The sequence below is a fragment of the Lipophrys pholis genome (genome assembly GCF_963383615.2).
Source record: "Lipophrys pholis genome assembly, chromosome: 16".
Classification (NCBI taxonomy): domain Eukaryota; kingdom Metazoa; phylum Chordata; class Actinopteri; order Blenniiformes; family Blenniidae; genus Lipophrys; species Lipophrys pholis.
The window spans coordinates 20,189,472-20,207,865 of NC_137634.1; the positions used below are offsets into that span (position 1 = coordinate 20,189,472).

At 42.5% G+C, this 18,394-nt stretch overlaps 2 protein-coding genes across 4 annotated transcripts; one reads left to right on the top strand and one right to left on the bottom strand.

Moving 5' to 3' along the window:
• Positions 1 to 1,610: 1,610 nt before the first annotated feature.
• On the top strand, positions 1,611 to 7,012 carry LOC308121622 (uncharacterized protein). 2 transcript variants are annotated; one of them, XM_080482966.1, is made up of 6 exons: positions 1,611 to 1,817; positions 2,405 to 2,624; positions 2,733 to 2,853; positions 4,023 to 4,095; positions 4,199 to 4,290; positions 5,435 to 7,012. In XM_080482966.1, the coding sequence occupies exons 2-6, from the start codon at positions 2,421 to 2,423 to the stop codon at positions 6,640 to 6,642; spliced, it is 1,698 nt and encodes a 565-aa protein (XP_080339092.1). In that variant the 5' UTR covers positions 1,611 to 1,817; positions 2,405 to 2,420; the 3' UTR covers positions 6,643 to 7,012. The 2 variants fall into 2 exon arrangements, with proteins under 2 accessions (XP_080339092.1, XP_080339093.1); XM_080482967.1 differs by having other exon boundaries at positions 1,654 to 1,817; positions 2,421 to 2,624; positions 5,435 to 6,834.
• On the bottom strand, positions 6,820 to 15,003 carry dpp3 (dipeptidyl-peptidase 3). Of its 2 annotated transcripts, none has more exons than XM_080482964.1 (19): positions 14,931 to 15,003; positions 13,575 to 13,738; positions 13,324 to 13,468; positions 13,140 to 13,229; positions 12,821 to 12,958; positions 12,514 to 12,588; positions 12,225 to 12,315; positions 11,964 to 12,094; positions 11,297 to 11,427; positions 10,719 to 10,777; positions 10,349 to 10,543; positions 9,598 to 9,710; positions 9,407 to 9,499; positions 9,204 to 9,266; positions 8,998 to 9,122; positions 8,450 to 8,570; positions 8,082 to 8,261; positions 7,398 to 7,560; positions 6,820 to 7,205 (listed from the first exon to the last, which is right to left on the bottom strand). In XM_080482964.1, exons 2-19 carry the CDS (start codon positions 13,697 to 13,699, stop codon positions 7,063 to 7,065), a joined length of 2,181 nt encoding a protein of 726 aa, XP_080339090.1. In that variant the 5' UTR covers positions 13,700 to 13,738; positions 14,931 to 15,003; the 3' UTR covers positions 6,820 to 7,062. The 2 variants fall into 2 exon arrangements, with proteins under 2 accessions (XP_080339090.1, XP_080339091.1); XM_080482965.1 differs by having other exon boundaries at positions 13,642 to 13,738; positions 14,931 to 14,994.
• Positions 15,004 to 18,394: the final 3,391 nt, after the last annotated feature.

Sequence of the window (18,394 nt, forward strand, 5' to 3'; positions counted from 1 at the left end):
AACGTCACTTCCGGCTCCGCTTTGAGAAGGCACGGCCGCCGCCATGGGGGCGCAGTTTCACCACAGTTTCACCGCAGGACTCGTTCTCACAATGAAATGTTCCTGAGGATGAGGAGAATTGTTTGAATTCCTCACTGGGTTGCTATTTGCTGAGCTTAACATGAATTGCAATTTAGTAGCACAGTGTAAAAGTAGCAGGCAGGTGAGAACAAAGGCTGTATTGAATACTAAAAGCAGTTGCATCACTATTGTTTTAGATTTATAATCTGTTCTGCTGTGTCTCTCCATCAAATAGGGTGAAAAATAGCACAAATCTCCCCCCTCTACCCATGGCTGAGGTGAATGCATTTATCTATGTATCTTTGCAGACCATGTCACAATAACACCATCAACAATGTGCAACACTCAACATTTATGTTTGGTCATTTTTACACACTCACAAAGCTTGTCATCGTAAGTCAAAAAAGATGATCTTTGATACCATAGGGCCAAATTGTGAAACACAATTCTATCACAAGTATTTTTTTTTAGTTATGGCAGCTAATGTAATGGAGAGGACTAATTGTGTCTTTGCTTTGGAGTCATTTCGATTAATACCTGCTTCAAATGGGCATCATCCTGTCACATACAAACAATAATTTGTTAGTTTTGGAAACTTGTTGGTGGGCCGAAGCCACATGTCATGATTATGACATAAGCAGATTGGTGTGCAATAGGCAGTTCATCTTTGTTATGACTGTGGGTTTTACATCAGTTATAACACAGTTGTGCAATTACAACTGTTTGCAAGCTATAAAGTTGCAATGAGCTAATGTGATCCACTTCTTACTGGAGTTCATTTGTTTCAGATATTACCATCGATATAAATCAGGTAATTTGAGTTCTAATCCTACCTGTCTTACTTTATCCAATTCAGGGTTGCAATGCACTGGATCTAACAATGCTAACAATGGACAAAGGCATTGTTTCTGTCATAGACTGTCAGAGTTGCACACACTCACAATCACACCAATAAGCAATTTATTGTGGCCAGCATAAGGCCCACCTGTGCAATAATAATTCTGTCTAATTAGTATCTTGATATGTCATGTAGGTGGATGGATTGTCTATGCAAAGAAGAAGTGCTCACTAGCACAGATTTAGACAAATGTATGAACAATATTTAAGAGAAATAGGCATTTTTTGTCTATAGTGGGAGCAAAAACAAAAGTGTTGCATTTATATTTGTGTTCAGTGTAAATGTCCTTTCTCACTGCGTTTGCCCTGCAATGGACTGGCCTCACACCCAGCAAGTAACCTGCTCGTGCCCATAGTCAGCTCTGACGGGCTCCAAGTTGGATAAAGTAGTATAAATTATAGACGAATACAGGCTTTGATGATTCCATCCTCATTAACATTAACTGGAATTAAATACTTAATCTCCTTATGGTTTTGCCAAAATCAATCTGGAGCCACATGAGGCTCTCTGGCCCTTCTGTAGTGGCTCCCTGACGAAACTTTAGAAAATGTGCTAGCTTCATTTTTCAAGGTTAAATGTGTTTCGCGGCCCCAGTTAATTATGAATGAAGGGCAGGTCAGTGTGACGTTGGACGCACGACGTGATGACGTGTGCTTCCAGGTGCGATAAGGTGGGCGGGGAGGCGGGGCCGCGGTGTGAGCGGCGCACGTCATGACAGGCCGCAGCTCGGGGACGTTAAACTGTTTTAGCGAGGTAAAGTTGGTGGAAAGAACAAGAAGCATGCCCTCACAAAGCGGAGCCGGAGGGGATGAAGAATAGGAAAGGATCGGAGGCGAACAGGCAGTGAAACGCGGAACTGGTAAATGTCAAAAAGAGATATTTAGATAGAAAACGTGGTGCGGCTGTGGTCTTGAAGACAGTTCCAGGAGGAAATGTGCAGGTTTTAGTAGGAATGCTCTGTACAGATCCAGACAGATAGTGACATGTAAGCTATTTCATGTGTTCAGATAATATTTTGTTAAAGGTTTAAGTGTCATTCGCCTTTTTATTTTAATTGTGGCGATTGTCTATTGCGTAAACGTGTTTATAATTAAAAGGTCTGTTTAAAGTTTGCCATATCATTGAAGCCGTGTCTGAACTGCTGCACTGTACCATGTCTGGACTTGCTGACTCAACCAAGTCAGATTTACTAGGCAGGTGTGTGTGTGTGTGTGTGTGTGTGTGTGTGTGTGTGTGTGTGTGTGTGTGTGTGTGTGTGTGTGTGTGTGTGTGTGTGTGTGTGTGTGTGTGTGTGTGTGTGTGTGTGTGTGTGTGTGTGTGTGTGTGTGTGTGTGTGTGTGTGTGTGCGCTGCAGCCAGTAACATGGCACACTAAATAACCACCTATGGCATTATGGGACTGCATGTGAAGTACAATCATGAACCACCACATTTGTTTTTGTACGAGTGTTGTGGGTTTTTAGATGGCACAGCAAGAGGAGCCTCTCTATGACTTCCCCGAGCCCACCCAGCCGTCCCAGCAGAAGGCTCTGGCTCATGAGAAGGGACGGGGCTCCCTCAGGAGCATCAGTGTCCTGGACCGTCTGCTGCTCACTGTTCCCGTCTGGCTTCAGCTGTCCATCAACCCTGCCACAGCACTGCACATACTGCGGCGGGAGCCTCCTGGGGTCTGACACACTATATACACGATCCAGTTTTTAATCAGATCTTCTCTGTTCACACACTATGATGCTCACTTGCCCTTTCTCTTAGTAATCAGTTGTATTGTCCTGCAGACGTTCATCATCCGCAAGTCTCGTACGTCCCAGAGAAATGTGCTGTGTGTCCGATTGGCCGACGACAGTGTGCCTTCCTTTGTTCGGCAGTTTGGCATCAAGGAGGAACTATCAAGTAAAAGTAAGAGCTGAATTTGTTTAAACCTGGCAAGTAACCGTATTTCGTTACTTCTGCTTTTTCTTTTTCCTGCTCAGGATTTTCTATGACCAAATACACAGTAGGATAGTGGAACTCAGGAGCATTTAGCCAGTCTTATAGCAATCCAGTGAGACGTTTGTTCTATTTAGAGAAGTTTTGAGCGAGAAATTAATTGTAAGGTTTGATTTTAGTCAGTTCAGGGCTTTATCATATATAAATGGCACATATGGCTGTTTTTCACAGACATCGGAGATTTGAAATATCATCAGATGGCCTTCTGCAGTTTGGCATTTCAATAATATGAGACTTTCTTGTAATAGTTTTGTCGGCATACGCACACATTACCACAGCAGTTCGACATAGAAGGCAATATTGAACTGCAGTTAAAGTGTACTCGGAGTTTCTCATGCTGTGTTGTTTTAGTTTTAACAAATATATTTGTGTGTATCATAATGTAAAACTGAGCTTAATTCTAGTGATCAGTGATCAAAATTCTTGTCTTTTTAAAATATTGATAGCTGATCTGGTAAGGAAATAACCTAATTTTAGGTCTCCCTTACATTTCTTTAAAATAAAGTAAATTCTGAATAATTTTCACATTAACAGTCATTTAGAGTGGATTTAAAATAAATCCATGGATCAACTAGAGTTTATTCCTAATTACACCCACCCTTGGGAAACTCTGGGGAAAAAAATAAGGGTGCATTTAAGGTTACTGTCAGGAGACATTTTCTAGTGAAAAACCTCAGGGAGACAAAATACACAGGAATCGGAGGCGATCTGATAAAGTTTAAGACAATTTTATTACATTATTCTTGCAAGAAGAGACACTGTCACAGTACAACCTATGCATGATTGTCCAGGAGTTTGTCCAACTCTGGAGTCAGACAGCGAGTTCTTAAAGGCTGAATTGTTTGGAGTCTGCAGTGAAGGACACCAAAAGTAGCACAGAGGTTCCTAAAGTGCTGACACAGGTCATCCTTGAACACAGACTGCAAATTACACATCATTATTTGAAACAAAACAAGATTTCTCTAACAGTTACTCTTATAAGTATTCTCATTAATCCAAAAGGTAAGCCCTCTGAGGAAGTAAAATGACTCTTTGCTCTGAACCATACATAATCATCCCTGTTGGAATTTCTTCCCCAGCTTTGTGCCTGGAGACTTCAGCCATCAGCTTTCCAGATCTCCCAAGACTGATTGCCTTTTACTGTGTCAGCAGGTAAAGTAATTTATTCCACTTTCTGTGCCGATCTATTTCCGTTTTCATCCTTCAATATCTGCAAGGTCTGATGTTAGCATTATGAATATATACTGTGTGTCAGGGATGTGTTGCCGTTTCCTCTGGAGCTTCCTGAAGCCATTGCAAGAGCAACGTCGCACAAAGAGCTGGAGTCCATCTCGCACATGGGAATAGGTTGGTGAATCTCTTGTTTCCCCAACAGCGGATTTGTGGCCTCCTTTTCTAAAAAACCTCGGAACTGAATTTATTTATACCTTCATAGCAACCTCCCACCCTCTGGTTAACAAACACTGAGGGAAACGTGTTTGTGTTTCCCTCTTGTACTCAATCAACCAAGTTATGAAATAATAATACATCCAAGAACTGCAGGTCAAAATTAACCTGAGTAAATTAGCTCCTGTCCAAACCGAAGTTATCATTTAAATGGAGGCATTGTATGTGTAAACTAATCAAAGCTTCAAGAATGGCATAAAGTTTGTGTAATAAACGTAGGCGTATTGTATATGTTGTAAAAGTTCCACTTAGTCTTTGAGAAATACAATCGAGAAGGCGTCTGTTAAGCTTCTGCAACAAGGCAACCCAACCCTATACAGCCAGTGCCTTCAAAGGACTATCTTTAGTGTGAAGAGCAGAGGGTTTATTTCAGCAGGGTGGAGTCTGTCTGGTGGTTAGAGGAAGAGACAGAAGGATTTCATCAAGCTTATATCAACAGTATGTCTGGTTTGTTCTACAATATGTTTCCAACGGCCTAAGAGTGTGAAGGTGAGAAAAGTTTTCTTTATCTGTATTCATCTTTGGATTGTATTCATTAAAGGAGGGTGTACAGGGTTAGGCTAGATAAGTTTAACTTCAGCCTAAACTCTTTGGTCACAATTTATGAGTAAGGTTGTTGTCTTATTGACAAAATATGGTGAGAAAAAGTTTCTTCCTGTTTTTTTTCTTAGTTTTGTTGTTGCAATGGGTATTTGATTGACCGAATAAACTATTAATAATACTATTACTACTAAATAAAACCATTAATGCCTCTATTTGTGGCAGCATTCTTGTGTAAGAGGATTATTTTAACAACTGCCTTCTGGAATATTTTTCTGCACATTTTATGAAATGCTTGATTTGCGCCTCAGTAATTCACTGGACTTGCTTTAGGTTTTGAAGATTTCTTCCCCTCTTTCATCCATGTCTTCGTCACTTCTTTCGAAATCCAAAGCAACTGCAGTTGCCTTTTGAGACAAAAATAACACCTTGCTGACTGTCTTCACAGAATTGTTATGAAATTGTTGACACTACAAAAAACTTAATTTCTTTTGTCATTTTCTAGAATTCTGGAATTCCCATCTAAATGTCCGGGGGCCACGTGAAGCTCCAAAATCTCTGGCAGGCGAGGAGGAGAAGAAGAAGTCAGACGCTGTACTGTCAGCTTCTCCCGCACCTGCGTCTAACTCTGCTGCACAGCCCAACTCAGACAACCAGCACATCGGTGCTGCACCTGAACCCGAGGCGTCCACCACCAAACAGCCCGGTAATACTCTGTTCCAGGAGTTCTGTCCGATCACGACGCGCGGCCCCCAGGAGCTGGACTGTGGCGCCGGGCTGGGCGCTCTCTGTTTCATCAACCCGCTGTTCCTGCAGTCTCAGAATGCTTTGTTCAGACAGCGCATGTTGAAACGCAGCCTCAAGATTCGGATTTCTACCGAGACGTCAAGTCTGCTGTCGCCCCCGCTCGCTGCCCCTCCTCCTCCCCCTCTGGTACCAAAAAGGAAAAGGACATGTAAAGCCCAGAAAGAAAAAGCTGAACTCTGTGAGGAAGTTCAGCCAGCAGCGATCACTTCCAGTGAGACACCGGAGTTGCTCCAAACGCAGACCGAACCAGGCCAGAGTCAAGCTGAGTGCCAAGGAGAAGAGGCTACAGCTCAACTCCCAACAGGACTGGAGCTTTTTCCCAGTGACTGCGACTACCTGACGCCCCCTCCAGCAGTTAATGTCTCCCACTCTCCCTCACTCTCTTCATACATGTCCCCAACCGCTTCTCCCATGCCACCGCTCCTCTTCCCCAAAATGTCTCCATCCCGCTCTCCTCACGACTCCCCCAGTGCGTCTCCCTCCCTGTCGCCGTACCAATCTCCATCTCTGCCTCACAGGGCTCCTTTTTCTCTCTCTCCATACGACTCGCCCAATCTCTCGCCCTCTTGTTCCCCTCCTTCTTCTCCCAGGCCGCCTCTCTCTCCCTTCACTGCCGCCGCCGCCTTGACTCAGCTGACTGAGCAGGATGACTGTTCTACGTACGCCGCTCCTACGAGGCCGGAACAAAAGAGAGCCGAGGAGGGAGCAGGTGTGGACAAAAACGAGGGTCAAGAAGGAGAAATAAAAGATGTGCACCACAGTGGATGTGAGGAACAAAAAGATGGTTTGTCTTTGCAGATGAGTGCTGCGTCTTTGGACTGCGAGAGCTCCAGAACTGAAGAAACAGCACCTTCCTCCTCAGTAAAGCACAATAAGGCCGATAACAGCCTTAAGCAAACAAACTGAGTCACAAATAATGACCAGAATGTTTATCAATCATTTTAGTTGTGTAGATTAAGCACATTTCCTTTTGTAGAGTTTTAGGTTTTCCTGAAATGGCAATAAAAGGGAAGCATTTCAATTTGTTTGAAAGTTCAGTACTGCTCATTTAAATAAAAAAAAAAAAAACAAAGCCTCAAGAATGACTGTGGTAGTAGAAATCGGTTTATTTGTAATTGCATTTGATCCAGTAATCATAGACCTGAAACTCGACAACCACCAGCGTGAAAGAGTTATGGCTTTGACGTATAAAACTTAAATGTAATCACTTCAGAAGAGTTGTCTCAAAGCATTTGTTTATTTGTAATCAGTTTCCTTACACAAAGTCCCAAAGACCAAAAAAAAAAAAAATCTGACAATGTGGTTTGATTGAGCGAGGATTATTCATCAACACCAGCAGGGGGCATCGATTTTGTTCAGCGCCAAGAGGTTGGCCTCCAGCTGCTCCGCGTCGTCCAGGAAACGCTCGGTAAAGGAGCGAATCAAACCGGCCGCGCTGCCCTCGTATTCCACCAGCTCCACGGAGTCACCTGGAAAACACACACGTACAACAATGAGTATTATGACGGCTTCAATCACACACCCACCCACACAGATTCTCTCACACCGGTCGGTGCTGGTAAAAGTCAAGGCAATTGGCAATAAATGCAGTAACGGAGATGATATGTGAAGTCAAAATTTGTCCCTTGGCTGGAGAACATGCCACATCTCGTGCTCCTTACCGCTGACTTTGGTGTTGGCCTGAACAAACATCTTGCGGGCTTCCTTCCTCAGCAGCACCGTCTCCCGCAGGCGCAGGAAATTGTGAGCTCCGCTGTCACCGACGGTGGAGTAGCCCTCATAGAGCGCTCGGCCTCCTTCTACATCCGCCGTGGACTTCAGCACCTGTGGAATCATATAACAACACGCTGTGAATCGAGAGTCTATTCAATTCGGTATTATTGTGTAATTGTTAATTACATTTTCTTTGAATTTTGGATCAAACTGATTACTTTTCATATAAATATCTTTGATTAACCCACAAGGACTTGTAGTGGAGTTGCCATAGTGACATCGGCAGACTTGCAGAGTATTCGATGGCTGAAAATCTTCAGACATTAAAACCTCAAATATATAAAAATATTTGTGCACTCATTGTAATAATTTTTTGGGGTTCAATTACAGGACCTTAACAGTAATTGATTGGTTTCACTATGAAACCAAACATGTCTCCACTGTTTTGCATACAAATTGCTTAACTTATATATTGATTATTGGAGACTCGTTCGCTGTTTAGTGGCTTAACATTTGCAGCTGCCCCGATTCAAAAAACAAAACAAAAACTTGTGCATTATTTTAAGTTATCTTAATGTCAACAAATAGACTAGTTATACGTTTTCCAATCCGCCGGTTAAGTGTGGATATACCTGCAGTTTACAAAGGAACTTGTGGATGGCGTTCTTTCCCACGGTGTGGATCTTGCTGCGGTCCAGTGTGATTCGTGCGTCTGGCTTGCCGTCCTGTCCGGCCACCTCCTCCAGGCCCACCAGCCCCTCTCCGGCCTCCAGCAGAACCCGCAGGATCACGAAACGAGCCTGCATGTGAGCCTGAAAGGAAACCCCACACACCCATATGTATGTTACACGCTGAACGTGACGTCTGCAGTGAGCCGGTCAGCTTGTAAGAGAAACTTTGTCGGCTGCTCTTATGAACACTGATCGCAGGACACTATGGATTCCTGGGGTTTCCTATTAATGAGACGATGAGGAAACAAATCCTGGAGAAAATTGATTACCTGTCTCCAGCTCTTGCTCTCAGGTGTGTAAAACTCCAAGCCCAGCAGCCCGGCTCGGACCATGCTGAGCCAGTTAACGTAGACCACGTCCTCAGCCTCCTGAGCCTCATGGCCAAAGATACTGAGAATGAAAACCAAAACACAGTCAACACACTGACCATCATCATCAGCCATCTCTCTCCCTTAAACAGAATTAATACTACTTCATTACAATGGAAGAGGTTTTTAAATGTTATCAATACAATTGTGGATTGAAAAAGCTCAGTAACTGCTTTCGAAATCGTTCTTGAGGTCTGTCAAACTAAATCAAAACATGTCTCATTTTGGCTCTTTATATTTCTCAGTGCAATAGTTGACATATATTAGGTCGGTGCCCCTTTTGTAGACCAATAAACAACTGAAGCGCCGCGTATTCTGACGCCAACCGATAAGAAGCAGCATTACTTATGAAGTAATTTGAGCTTCAGTATGCTGGATTGGATCACGTGGGGCCAACCTTCACCAGTATTGACTCATTATAGTGACATTAAAATGGCAACATGTCAGACCTGAGCACTTCCTTCTTGAGACACAGATAAAGTCCGACACATTCGGCTCGACATTCTTCGTACGAGGAAGCGATCGTGGAGAATTTACTGTCCCAAGTCTCGCTGCCCCGATACCAACTGGACACCTTAGAAATAGAAACAGACCTTCAGCTACCTTGTACGTAGTGAATGAAATAAGCAGGACTGAGGTAAACAAAGCAACTCACCGGCTCCTGGGTCTCTGGGTTAATCACTTTAGTCTTGTCAAAGTTGAACTTGCCCGAGTCATCCTATGAAAAGAAATCAGAATTATCTTTTTTCCTGCAGTGACAACTCCTCTGCCTAACACCAGTAAAATCCACTACACACTGTTAAAACAAGGTGTCCCGTCATTACAATAAAAGCAGGAAAAGGGCTCAGCAGCTGTCACCTGCACAAACAGTTTGCCGCTTCCATGGCCGAGCAGCTCATGAAGTCCGACCTGCACCTCGAATGATGGGCCCTTCCACTTGATGAACAAATCCTGAGGAGAAAGAATAAACGCACAAAAGGAGAATGTATGTCAGATCAAGGGGGGGGGGGGGGCACAACAGTTGGTGTGTGACAGGACAAGATCAGTACCTTGTCGTCCTCCTTCAGGAAAGTGAGTTTTTCTTTTTGCGTGGCGTAGGCGACAGCGAGAACGTTACCCAGCGAGACATTTTTAAAGCCCTCCGACTGTCTGATGTCATCATCTGCAAGAAACAAACATCTTTGCAAGCCAGAAACACAAAATGCAGAACATAAACTGTATCAGATGAGAAGCTACAGTATCTCTACTCCAAAAGGAAAATCGACTTGCACAAGCATGGTACTTGTCATGTCTGACAGTTTTGTGTCTTTGCCCAAGTTTACACAACATTTCAAGTAAAAATGCATAGTTCTCCATTTTCACTTGTGTAAATTGGGGCCTGAAACTACATTTATTAGTGCGACTTGGTTGTGCTTACACAGATTCGTATATTTGTGCTTGATATAATTTGGATGTGTGCACTATGTTTGGTGTGTAAAGATTCAGCTGAGTTCAGTAAACAGATTTTGCTCTCCCGTTTTGACGAAGATTCACAATATCAAATAGACTTTGCCCTCAGTCCCAACTGGCAACTAGTAAGCTGGAAATCACCGTGCTCTTCTGCAAAACCCTGATCAGTCTGAACATGCCATACCATTGATATGCGTTCATAAATCTCTGCACACATGCACAAGTCATTGTGTGAGCCCATTAAAACCTCTCCTCAAATATAACGTGAAGTCTTTTAACCATACCAAGTTTGCTAATCAATCTGTGACATCATGACATGCCATCCTCACAACAACACCTGGGTGTACATACAGTTAGGGATGTTGATGCCGGCCGGTATTCCACTGCCAGCGAAGGTGAGGACGTCCAGCGAGGTGAAGTCTGGTTTCAGGAATGTGTCTTTCTCAAACTCTCGGGGCCAAGGCAGCTCGGGCAGCAGCACTTCTGCTGAACTCACCAGCTTTGCGAAGCGCTCGCTCATCGCCTTGTTCACAACCGCAACAAAACCTGGACAGACACGAGTAAACCATAAAGTCAGAAAATGAGATGATTAGAAGAGACTAAACAATAAAAAAAATACGGTCTTCACTTTAGTTGGGTGTGGTTTTGTACGGTGAACCCTTGCTTGAAAGCGGTTTTATTTTTTTTAATGCCTTCAAATGTTTCTTCAAACTGCCCTTACCTTCAAACTCTCCCCTGGAGCCAAATGGGTCTCTGTAGCTCTCGATGAAGCCTATATAGCTAAAAGAAGGCAAGAAAGAGGAGGAAGTCAAGGAGTAATGAGCAGAGACAGACAGAGGTTTCAGAGGTTAATAAAAGAGAATAGTAAGCTCTTCAAGCAGTCAGTGCAAAGGTCAGAATATCCCTTTCAAGGAAGTGGATGACTGAGAATTAGCAGTTGCTGAGAACTAAAATAGGAATTCATCACTTTTATGATGCACTAGAAATGACTTACGGGTAGAGTGATGCACATAACCACATTTTAAAGTCACTTTTCCAAATGTCAGGAAAAACAGCGACCTTCATTATGAACCAGCGACAGAAAATTTTGATCAATAAGATTTTTCTCCACACATTTTATTAACCTTAAATGCATTTGATATACTAATTACAAATAACATCTAGTTTAAATGCAGCTGAAAATGAAAATTATGCACCAATATGTTTGGAAATAAGCAGGTGCTTGGGTATTGGGGGCTCTTTAGTGTGGACAGTGACGATATTCATGACATGATTCTGATGCTGTGCTGCAGGTCTCACCTCTCCACAATTGGACCCTTGTCTTTGATCCAGTACCGCGAGCCCTCTTTGTGGGCGTCGATCGAGCCCAAGGTGAAGCTGCGTCTGTACTCTTCCAGCATCTTCCTCTGGTTCTCATTGGCAGCGTACGCCTGTCAAAGATTAGAAAAAAAGCAATAATATTAAGAATGAACCTAGTGGAGTAGAAGTGAAAATAAAATCCATCTGATTTGTCTTTGGTGGCTTTTTCCTCCCACACTTTTTTCTTGTTGTAAAACTTTTTGCCTTATTGTTTCTTAGGTAAACACGTTTCAAATGGGGTACATCAGGACTTACCAATCAAGGAAGCAATTAATTTGTAATTATCACAAAGTGAGTCACTAATACAATCCACTGAAAGAAAAGAGGGCTTCAATGTCTGTGTTGACATCCAATTATCCATTCACAACTACTACTGCATTTTATCCTCGAAGAAGAAGGAATTTTTACCTTCTCTTTTATTACGGTTCCTACTTTTGTTTCATCCTATGTAGTTTAACTTGAAATTGAAAATATAACTTCATGGGACCTAAAATCTATATCGACCACGGAACTGAAACAAAAACTGTAATCATGTGAAACATCAGTGCAAAGTGTGAAGCACGTTATATGATAATCTAACATTTTGTGCTGCAGTCTCCTGTCTCACCTGTGCTTCCTGAAGATAATGGGCGACTTTCTCCATTAGAGGACCGTAGTCTCCCCTCTTCACCGTGAACTCTTTGTCTTCGAAGTGGAAGCTGCCGCAGCAAGACTCACATTCCCCGTCCACCGCACAGTCTGTGAGCCAGCAATGCACATTTTTCACTTTAATCGCCAACATCATTAGTCACCCCACCTCTATTCGTCAGCAATTATTAAGTATTGTGGGTGAAAAGCAACAACGCCTGTGATATAACACAGCTCTGACCTTTCTGCACAGCCGAAGCCAAGCGCACCTCGTAGCAGGCTTTCCCTCCATTATCCTTCTTAAACAGGCGGGTGTTATAAGCAGACAGTTTCTACAAGGACAACACGAGAAGGAATAAGCTGAAACAGTCTCAAAAAACATTGTAATTCAAAATGAAGAACAGAGGTGAAACTTTTTTTTGTAATATATACATTTTATTGTAACAAGGAAGAGGTCAGAATACTTAATATATACTACTAGAGAAAGTCAACATGATGGAAAAATACTTATTTCAAGTCGAATGGCTTACTTTTGAGTCAAGAAACTTCTGAGCCAGTTCAGCGTCCTCCAGACAGCAGTTTCCAGAGAAATAGGTGGTAATTCCCTGAAGAAAACAAAACAAGAAATACTTAATTAGCCATGCATCCTCGGACAACAGTCACAGTCCCCTGAAGGTTTACATTCCGAAAGACATGCAAGCTCTCACAACAGACGTGCCAAAACCTTCAAGTCTCTGCTACAAAACAGCCTCCACAATCAGTGACTATTTCATGACATAGATGGCATGTTTGGTCAAAGCTGGCCTGAAATCTGCACCAAATAAAGCCAGATTTTACCTTGTCACCGAGTCCAAGCTGTTTCTGTTTGTCCTCCAGTGAGTAGAGAAGACACGAGCAGCTGTCCCACAGAGCCTCCATCTCAGCAGGCTGATCCTGAAACGCCTGGCTGGCCTTCACCAGAGCCTGCAGCTTATCCTGGAAGAAAACACCAGAGGTACAGAAATGTCAGTGCATCACTGCAGCAGTTATGCTGAGCACCTATTCTGTCTAAAATACAGAATTATTAAGAGAATACTGTTAAAATTTGTAGCTGCCATTATTCAACTGTAGTGTGATATACTGCACCAGCGTTGCATAATGCCACAGGTTTTCTTACCTTGGGTAGATTTGGGATAAACTTTGTGTCTCCAAACGACTTGTAGTTTCCCATGTTTGCATAAAGACCAGCTGCATACACCAAGAAGGCCTAAATAATCACACACAGGACAAAATAGGGTATAAAGACCTGCATCCAAACAGCAAAAGGAAGACCTAAAAAATAAAAAATGTAAGTTGTGCACCTGGTACTCCGCAGAGCTCAGTCCAGCTTCCGTCGCAACCTGTTCCAGCTGTGCGGGCGTCTGCTTCCTGAAGATCTTCTGCAGCATCACAAAGATGTTTGCAGACTCTGGGGACGTCTGCAGCAGCACTGCCAGACCACCATACCTAAGAAAGTTCAATGAACTATTTATTCTTCAAAACAGATGGAGCATTTGTGACGATTCTGATGGAGCTTATTTTAATTCGCTACAAACCAGGTTTTGTTACATACCAAGCGGCGCGTGACAGATAATGGGAGTACAGCTTCTCCTGAGGTGAAAGCAAGCGAAAGGCCTCACCACAGTCGAGTGCAGAGATACCAATGTCATTTGGGAGGTAGTACTGGGAGTCCACCATCTTGGGTCTGAGATTGAAGATGGGAAATGAGGTACTGGGCTAAGAGGAAGAAGGGCAAAGCAGAAGAGGGGGAGGAAAGTTAAATGAGATCAAATAGATAAAACAAAACAAAAAAAAAAGCATAAAATATAGAAAAATGAAACCGCAAGTCAGAACTAACACTGGTGGATTCTCTTAAACCGTGGGCTCTAGAAAGTATTTGCACACCTGCCCGCTTCAGCCAGGACAAACAGAGAGTCGGAGTACTTGCCAAACACACAATTACAGGTCTTGTTGAAAATGTAATAGTTTGTAAGATGACAAAATGACTTCCTGATATTATTTAGCAAGACAATGACTCACTTTTTTATAATACTACTCTTACAATGTCTTATCAACCATCAATTATCCCCTTACAAAGACAATTACATTAGTCAATCAATCACAGAATCAATAGCCAGTGGATGACATCCAGAGGGTTTGGGTTAACCTTTGAGATTTGCTGTAAATGGACAATTTAACATTAGTTTATCAGGTTTTCTCATTAAGACAAGCTCATTTTCAAAAATACATACAATTAGTTACTGACCATGGTGACCAATTAAAATGGCATTTTAAACAAACGCAGAATAGGTGAGAAAAGGAATATTCTTTGAAATCAGAGATTATAAAGGAAAAACTGTTAAATGTCTACAATAAAAGCTCTGAGAGTAATCAGGCCATTTATTATTTTTGAGGGATTCCCTTAAAGCACTCAAAAAAACATGTGGAAATTGTATTTTAGAGGTGATCACTTAAAAAGTTATTCAAGGCAAACAAAACCATAAAAGTAGTTCAGATGTCAGTGACTCAGAGGTGGAACACTGAACAGCAAGTTTGTGGCTCAGATTCAAGTCCAGTCAGTTGATACGAGTGAAGCACGATATTAGTTTCACTTTGTCTTACCACCACTCAGCTGCGCGGCGAAGCGTGCGTTTTGCACCTGTTAAATCAGATCTCCTCTCACACTACAGAGAGCCAATCTAGACGTTAAAGTTCACGGAGGACTTGTTTTATTTGTGGCTCCAGCTAACCGAGCACCGTTAGCTCCTTTAGCGTGCATGCTACAGCAGCAACTGAGTGAACAGACAACTTCTGGAAGCAAAACATGCAGGCGGGAATACTCTCCGAGGATCTCGGATGCACTGCTGTCCCTTTACAATAACACGGTCTTAAAGAGTAGAGGTAAAACTGAACCCAACAAACCCGTTACCTTGATTTCGTGAGCAGCTCCGGCGAACGTCAAATTGCAGTCTCACGCTGATCACTTCCTGTATTCATTCAGCGGTAGACCCGCCCCTTAGCCAATCACAGCTCGGCTCACTGTGATTGACGCCAACTTCGACCAATAACAAAATAGCACGGCCACGGTTTGAAGAGCGAAAATCAGAGGGACTTTCTAGCACTGCGCACACCTAAATTAAAATCATATGCATGTTTGGTGTCCTATCATTGTGAATGATTAACAATTAGTGTGCACTCACACCAAAGCCTTGATCCCTTGTTCCAACATTTAACCAATCATGGCGCCTCCTGTTCAACATTTCTCCAACCTCAGATATCGTTGATGTGACCTCCTATTATTTGTTTTCACTTCTCTTCTGAATCGCTATCATTAGGATTGCATACAGTCTCCTCATATGGTTTATATACCTTTTGTCATTGAGGCGACTATTGATTAATAATAACAATTGATATTTCAGTTCCTTATTACAATCCATTCAAATGAATGGATAAATGAATTAATGAATGAGCTTGTAATGTGTATCCAAGTTGCAGCTTGTATTTATACAGCTTTCTTTCATTTGGGGTGTCACTCACATCAAGATATGCACATAGAGGGTAAGCCTGAGTGTGGTAATAGATTAAGTGTTTTGTTTTTTTTCTTCTTATATGCAGTACACTTGATGCCATTTTTCTATCTGTACATTTAATAGACAGCTAATAATAAGCTGTCCAGGATTTGCACTATGGCCTCTCACCATGTCAAGCCCCAGTGTCCTAATGGATAAGGCACTGGCCTCTCAAGCTGTTGATTGTAGGTTTGAATCCCATCTGGGCTGTTGTGTGTTTACCTGTGTCAGTGTCGAGCCTTCCACTTGCCCAGTTTTTCACAATTTACTTCCATTAAAGGTCAACAATGTCAGCATCATTCACAATTGTGCAACACTGCCCTCTTCTGGACAAATGAAAAACAGACTCATCATTGTGGTCCTGATGCTTTGTGGTCTTTCTGATTGTCTGTCCACTGTTATCATTGCTAAGCCCCAGTGGCCTAATGGATAAGGCACTGGCCTCCTAAGCCAGGGATTGTGGGTTCGAGTCCCATCTGGGGTGAAGCACATTTAGTTGAACCAGTGACCAGCCAACTTAACCAACTTATTCAGGTCCTGAGAGGTAAAAGATCAATGTTTTCAGCACCTTCCAAAGTTGTGGTTCAGCTCCATCTTCTGTATAAAGGAAAGTAGCCAATAAGTGGCAGGAAAACTTCCTTAGCACACACATGAAATGATGCGACAAAATCACAAGTGTTTAGTATATGCAGTTTATTTTTACTCCAGTCAAACTAGAAGTGAAGAGAAATTGAGCTCTGGAAGTGGAAGTGGAGCTGCTTTTCAAACAGACAGTTAGATTTTGTGAAAACACTCGTCCTGATGCTTCTCTTTGTGTCTGTTGTTACCACCAGACCTCAGTATATCCACATCAGTGCAGATCATATCCCCTTTTATGTTGTGTGAACTCTCCTTCCACCCTGTATACAAAAAAATTCAGATCTGGCCTGTTAAACCAGTGATTATCAGTTTATGAAGTGGTGGGAACAGCAGAGTGGCACAGTGGAAGGAAGCTGGGCCCATAAGCCAGAGGTCAGTGGGTTGAAGCCATCCTCTGCCAGCAGGCTTTACTCAATGATTTGAGCACAGTAACATTTCCACTTCTACTCATTGTACTCCACTGCAAACATGAAAGTTGTTTATCTGATTTACCGTGAGGCAGAGTACTCAAAAACATGCTCCTTTAGCACAGTTGTCTTGTAATACAACTGATAATATATGCATCCCTTCTCAGGCTCAAATAAACTAATATTCATCACTTCGAGTTGGAATTATTGCTGGGATTTCATTCTCCCAGTGTGTATATTTACATTGTAGTGTGTATAATTTCATTCCACAATAGTCATATGTGGTAGCATGTCTGGTTTCATTCCATTTTGTATGAAAACTGTGTTACTCATTTATCATCATGCCTGCCCCAGTGGCCTAATGGATAAGGCACTGGCCTCCTAAGCCAGGAATTGTGGGTTCAAATCCCATCTGGGGTTTTATAATGATGGCTTGCATCTAGTTCTTTTTTCGAGCTGACTCAAAGCACGTACAGAGACCATTATTCATTCACATCAGTCCCACCAGTGGTGGTAAGCTACTTCGTAACCACAGCTGCCCTCGGGGTATTGGACCACCGACTCTACCACTGAGCCACGATCGCCCCATGTATTTGTCTGTGTCAGTGTCGAGCCTTCCACTTGCCCAGTTTTTCACAATTCACTTCCATGGAAGGTCAACCATGTCAGCATCATTCACAATTGTGCAACAGTGCCATCTTCTGGACAAATGGAAAATGTATTGATTTTCAGGAAATGTACCATAGTGCACATACAAAAGGTCACGACAAGACGGCACTTCTTTTATTGTTATTTTACACATATTGTGGTTCTGATGCTTTATTGTATCTCAGATTGTCGGTTGTTACTGGTGCACAGTATTTATATGTCTGTGTTTTTCGTATCATTTTTTTTTATCTTGTCTTAACTCTCCCTCCACCGTGAATATGAAAGAATAAAGGTCTGGCCTGTTCAGTCAGTGATTGTCAGTTTATGTAGTGATGTAAACAGCAGCGGGAGTGAGCTGGGTCCATAACCCAGAGGACAATGAATTGAAACCATCCAGTGCTAGTAGATTTTACTTGATGACTCGAGTACAGTAACATTCTCACCACTAATAATTTGACTGAACTAATATAACAATCACAGTTGTTTCTATGACTTATGATGATGTTGAGATGTTACAACCTGTTCATGGCCTTTTGCCAAGCCCCAGTGGCCTAATGGATAAGGCACTGGCCTCCTAAGCCAGGGATTGTGGGTTCGAGTCCCATCTGGGGTGAGACACATTTAGCTGTGGGACAGGCCTGCTTTGTACTTCACAAGTTATACTCAAAGTTTCAGAATCAATGATTCAACACTTAAACTTCAGTGTGCTCATCTTCTGCTATCAGTGCTTTCTAGGAAAGTTTGTAGAAGTGTTCTCTAAATAATGGTTGATAGAAGTTGTTGAGCTTTACATCATTCTCACTGCTACATTAAGGACTGTAATTTAAGAGCTTGTAAATAAGTCAAAAGCAGACTTTTAAAATGCTCATCCCTCCTGGTAATGCTGTTCATGTCCATCAAGACACAGAGCAGCTTTTCAAACTGAGTTTGTGAACAAGGCAGCATTAATCGTGAATTCAGTTATTTTCTCGACTGCCTCTCAACGGTAGAGGTCAAAGGTTAAGCAGCTGGCCTCCTCGACAGTTTATTATCTTTTTCAGCTATTCAATGTGGATAGCAGAGTGGTGCAGCGGAACCATGCTGGGCCCATAACCCAGAGGTTGATGGATTGAAACCATCCTCTGCTAGGA